The sequence below is a fragment of the Nansenia antarctica genome (assembly GCF_963989245.1).
Source record: "Nansenia antarctica genome assembly, chromosome: 2".
Taxonomy (NCBI): Eukaryota; Metazoa; Chordata; class Actinopteri; order Argentiniformes; family Microstomatidae; genus Nansenia; species Nansenia antarctica.
In genome coordinates, this window is record NC_137675.1 from 16,493,406 (window position 1) to 16,498,821 (window position 5,416).

Genomic DNA, 5,416 nt, shown 5'->3' on the forward strand with positions numbered 1-5,416 from the left:
GGAAGTTTGATCCGTTGTCAGTTGTAGTGCGAACAATCTTCTCTCTGACATTGAATTCTGTGTGAATATCATTTAGGGCACCAGCCAGGGCAGAAAAGGTATGTGACCCTTTAAGTTGCTTGCATGCCAGGGCAGCACAGGATCTCTGCATGGTCTGGGGGTTAAACCAGTGCGCAGTGACACCAATGAAACCGCGACGGTGTGCCGTCCAGCAGTCTGTTGTTGTTGCCCAAAGGGCAGCTTTCAGTTTTCTTTTCATTTCAACAGAGGCCTTTGTGACTTTGTTAACAACAGTATTACGCGTCATGACATTTGTATTTGGCTGAAGATGTTGCACAAGCTCAATGAAGCCCTGTTGCTGAACAATGTGTGGTGGGTGCAAGCCTTGGACAATGAATTTGAGGACTACTTCATCCACACTTGCCTGGGACACTCTTCGAGCCTCCCACAGCTTGGTTTGTTTGGAGGGTGGGGTCAAAGAACCTTCAGTGGATGACTTCCTTTTGAGGGCTGTTGAAGAAAGTTGTGTGTACCTCTCTAGACGAGTGGGGTGTTTCTTCTGTGGAGAAAATGAATGCACAGGCACAGATTGAGATTCATATTATTTCTCTCAAACCACAAGCTGAGACTATCTAGGACTTCCGCTGTATTAAATGTCACGCTGGAAGTTCATGAATGGAGGTCAGACTACAAGTTAGGGAGCAGTTTCACTGGTCTATGCAATTATGTTGAGCAGACCAGAATATTGCCACTTAAAGCTGTTTTAGGACCACAAGCAGCTGCTGGCATGACTGAAAAGTAACATTATTGTTAATGGCACACACCGCGCACATTTCTTCTCCCGTGGGAACATAATTAACTCTTTACAGCAACAAACACGGTAAAACTCCGACCTCAACACATGAAGGATTACAAATGAAACATTGAATCATAGCCTACTGCTAGCAAGCAAACCATGGCATGTTCTTAGCCGTAGAAAACATTGCAAATTTACCATTAGTACGTTACTAGGTTACTACAAAATGTCGACTGATAATAACAAACTTTCAGCTTACCTCAATATGCTTTTTCAAATTAGACGGTGAGTTTTTGAAGGCCATTAGCTCGTGGTACTTGGGTGCGCAGAGCTTGCAGCGCATTCGAAAGGAGTTGTTTTTGCATCCAACCATTTCAAAAAATTCTTCCAGGTACGGCCAGGGATGGAGAAGGGTTGGCTGATCTTCCTGGCTATCAACCTGGTTGATGCTGGTGCTTGGTTGGGACATTTCGCTGTTATTTTGAGTCTCTGGCACGGTCACGGACATCTTTGGCTACATACATCTGCTTTCCTTGCTGGAGTGTGATTTGTCTCATGTGCAGCAGATGGAATGCATCTCGTACAAACCAATAGGGTGTCGGAATGGTATAATGTTTATACTTCTCATCCAACCACAATCAAATTCACTCTATCCGGATGGCGCAACTTATCTGGATAGGTTTTTTTTGTGTGTGTTTTTTTTAACGATGAAAAGCTGTAATGAAAACAAGCTGAAATGAAATAGGAGTAACGAGGCTATTTTTAAAATGTAAGGAGTAGAAAGTACAGATAATTGCGTGAAAATGTAAGGAGTAGAAGTAAAAAGTCGGCTGAAAAATAATTACTCCAGTAAAGTATAGATACCCAAAATGTCTACTTAAGTAAGGTAACGAAGTATTTGTACTTCGTTACTTGACACCTCTGATAGTCACACACAATAGGATATTTATGTACATAACAGCTGCTGTGTGAGATTGACACCCATCTACTGTAGTAAAGCAAGTGTTTCAAATTAATTTGCGGTCATACCTTTACCTGTAGTATTAATTGTTTTATTACATCTTAGGTGGTGTGCCTTCTGGGTAAAATGGAGCGTGTGCGCAGCTACCCCCTCCATGCCAACATTTTCTCAGCTTTGGACAGACACCGAGAGGCTATTTACTTTACCCAAGCCAGACGCGAAGAGGAATTTGTCAACACGTCCAACAGGCAGGACAGAGGTAATTCAACACTACCATGTAATAAATGAGCCACTTCCTTTAGTTTTTTTAAGCTCATCCTGCATTTATCAATGATGTCTTCCAATATTGTATTATTCCACAAACCTGACGATTTGTGATTCAATTGCGCCCTCTATATTCTTTCCTGGGAAGGTTGCACAACTATCTTTTTTGCCTTCATGTATTATTGATGGGCAGCTTGCTCAGTTCTAATAAAAAGGCCTACAACAGGAAGGTGTTAAATGACAGGTTTTGTCTGCTTATTTTGTGATAGACAAAATCTAGCTGCTTGCCACAGCAGTGAGGGACCTCTGTACAACCACAAGGAAGTCCCGCACTGCCCTGTGGTGTGCCCTACAGATGACCCTTCCCAAATCCACCATTGAGAAGCTGGACGAGCAAGGAGACAGTGAGTGCACTTCTGATGATAGCAGCCACCGGGAGAAGGCCCAATGCCCTCACCATACAGTTGACATGGGACACATTGCTGAAAGCAAGAACAGTGAGGAGAATCTTGGATGCATTGATTTTGTGATCAAATTTTTATTTTTATTTTATTTTTTTATGTACAAAGGACAATGACAAAACAATTACCAAAATACACAACATTCATACCTGCATACATTCCCCCTACCCACCCTCCCACACCAAGGTCTTAATCATAAGTAATAATTGCATTTTCCTAAATTGAGTGAACATAGTAATGGAAACAATTTTAATAAATTGTCAACTTTTAAAGGTTTGAGTGTTTTGTCTAACCTGAAATTCAACACAGTAATTTAGTTGTTTCGGTCAGGAATTTGAACATGTATTGATTGTTGCCCTTGTTTGATGTTATTCTTATTTTGAAATAGATTATATTAATGTCAATCACACTACTAGCTAATTCCCAAGTTACAGAATATGAACACATTAAGGTCATATAACAACGACGTTTTATTGATGACCACTATCAATGAAGTATTACAGGAATAAAAGGTTCAAACTCCTGTATTTTTTTTAAGGTTCCTGTTTGAAATTAATGTTTCATGAAAATTGCCTTTTATGTATTTAGTTTTTTCTCTAGTTAAAAATATAAAATAAATAAAATAAAGCACCAGTCTTGAAAATGGTATTTGTTTATTTGAAAAGATGCTATAAATGAACCCCATTGTTGTTTGAACAATCATTGTACATGGTATAATTGAGGTTTAACCATCATTTTGTTAGTATTCTCGAAAAAGAGTGCATAGACAAGTAAAAAGGGGGCGAAACTAAATGTATTAAAAATGTGTGAGCCTTTGGTGAAACCATCCCAAATGGTGTACATAGATTAAATACATTTTGCAAGGCATTGGCACTTATTGTATAGCAGCAGCTCCATGTTTGAGTGAGTTATGAAGTTACAAATCCATAGGTTATTTCTTCCCTGTCCACATTATTATCTCCATTAAATGCAATGGTTGTACTAACTGTATGCCATCAAAACATTTTCCAGGGCAGAATATCACTGACCAGGCAAAGGGCCTCCAGGATACATCTTTTGATTTTATAATTATTTCATTTTCCAGGTGTCTCTCTGTTGACAGAGGTTTGTTGTAAAGTCAGAAGAATCTGTTCATACACTTTAAGAATTCTGCAATTGTATTTCAACACAGTAGGCTTACTGACAGGTTACAGGCAAGAGCTTGTGCAGGTTAGCAATTGCTAGTGGAGGAGACTACTGTATCATATTTTTTCCCCAGCAGTTTGCCATTGAGCTGCTACTGCTTTCATATTCAGTTGAGGCAGGACTATATGTATTCCATAGACAACACTTGGTTTATTCACCACACATGGATACTTAAATCATATGGAAAAGTATTTAGAAAACAAATGCGGGGTAAAACATTTCAGGCATTAAGTTCATGTTCTAATGATGTCATGTTAATGTAATTAACAAGGGATAGGCATCAATAGATGTCAACATGTGTTGTCCAATAATGAAACATTTAATGTGACAATATCCAAAGTGTAATTTTTGTGTTTCATCTTTTGCGTTCCCCTTTCTGTGTGCGCTTCTTCTCCTTTTCTTTCCTATCCTGTTTGGCTAGTTTGTCCTTCTCGCGCTGCATCTTGTCTGTTTCCTTCTTCTTCTGGGAGTCGTCACGGGCTTGGTCCCGCTGCTGCTTCTTCCGGTTCAGCACTTCCTCCACATTAGTATTCTTGAACAGGGCTGATTCTTACAGTGAAGGAGCTTCACATTACACCCCAACTGATTGTCTAATATGTGCTTTAAGACATAACTATTGCCTGGATAGAAACAATGAGTCAGTCGTCTTAAAATACAATGTTACCTGATAGATGTAAACCAGGTGAGGTTACTTATCCTAGTAATAATTGTATTACAGCCATATCACTAAGCACCACTAAAATGGTAGCCTAACTTCTAACCTTGTGAGCATAGTAAAATAGTTGGGATAGAAAGGATACATTTCTCATTTGGCAGACCAGCTCCGCCTGATGGCTCCTCTTCTTCAGCTTCAGTGTTGATGTCAAGGAAATGGACATGGTGCAACTCATTGCGGTCCCATAAGAACACTGCAGGCATCATTAACAGAACACCATATGGCATTTACATGATTAAGAAGGGGCAAAACACTGTACACAAACAACCAAAACAATGGCAAAACACCGAACAAGGACAGTAAAGCCTTCAGCCAAGGATATTCCTCATCAGCTGAGATGTTGGCATATTGAGCCAGGAGGGCTTCTTTTCTCTTCTTGGACTCCTCAGACACCACCTCCTGTTTCACCACAATCTTGGCTTGTTTCTCTATCATGCTAGCTATGGCCTGGACATCAGCTGCAGAGAGGGAGACAGAAATTAACCATTTTAACACAAATCATTGATTTCATGAACAAGTGAGGGTAATGTTATACCTATTTGGGATAAGATACAGCACTATGCTAACAGAGAAATGCACGAAAACCACTTGTGTCCTCAATCAATGTTGGTGATGTAATTGCGTCATGCAGTGCATGTACAACAAGTAAGTAAGTAAGTAAGTAAAGCTTTATTTATATAGCGCCTTTCGTACATGAAATGCAACTCAAAGCAACACACTGAATATCAGTTTTATACATTCCCTTCTCCCTCAATAGTTTGCTGAGAGTCTGGAGAAATGAATTGTGTATGTAGGTGAGATTGTTTGGTTGTTGTAACCAGTATACATAGGGTTATTCTGGCCAAAGAATCTATCATACACACTGTAATTAAGAGAGTGTCTTTGGAAAAAGGAATGTCCGTAAAAGCAAGGTGAATATAGAGAGGTGACTATTGAAGTGGCAATTATGTGTTGACCAGAGGAGGCTGGTGGAGGCAGTATTCAGAGGACCATTCCTCACTCCTTTAGATTAATTACTGTCCTCAATTGCAGCC

At 39.8% G+C, this 5,416-nt stretch overlaps 1 protein-coding gene across 1 annotated transcript in view; it reads right to left on the reverse strand.

Annotated features, from left to right (window-relative positions):
- Positions 1–3,669: 3,669 nt before the first annotated feature.
- LOC308149868 (coiled-coil domain-containing protein 43-like) overlaps positions 3,670–5,416 on the reverse strand; it is a gene marked incomplete at its 5' end in the record, with an annotated part of 3,908 nt that continues 2,161 nt past the window's right edge. The window contains 3 exons of the mRNA XM_080522750.1: positions 3,670–4,210; positions 4,468–4,520; positions 4,705–4,840. Of these exons, the coding sequence (XP_080378876.1) occupies positions 4,023–4,210; positions 4,468–4,520; positions 4,705–4,840 (377 nt within the window). The 3' untranslated portion in view covers positions 3,670–4,022. The remainder of the gene's footprint in view (positions 4,211–4,467; positions 4,521–4,704; positions 4,841–5,416) is intronic.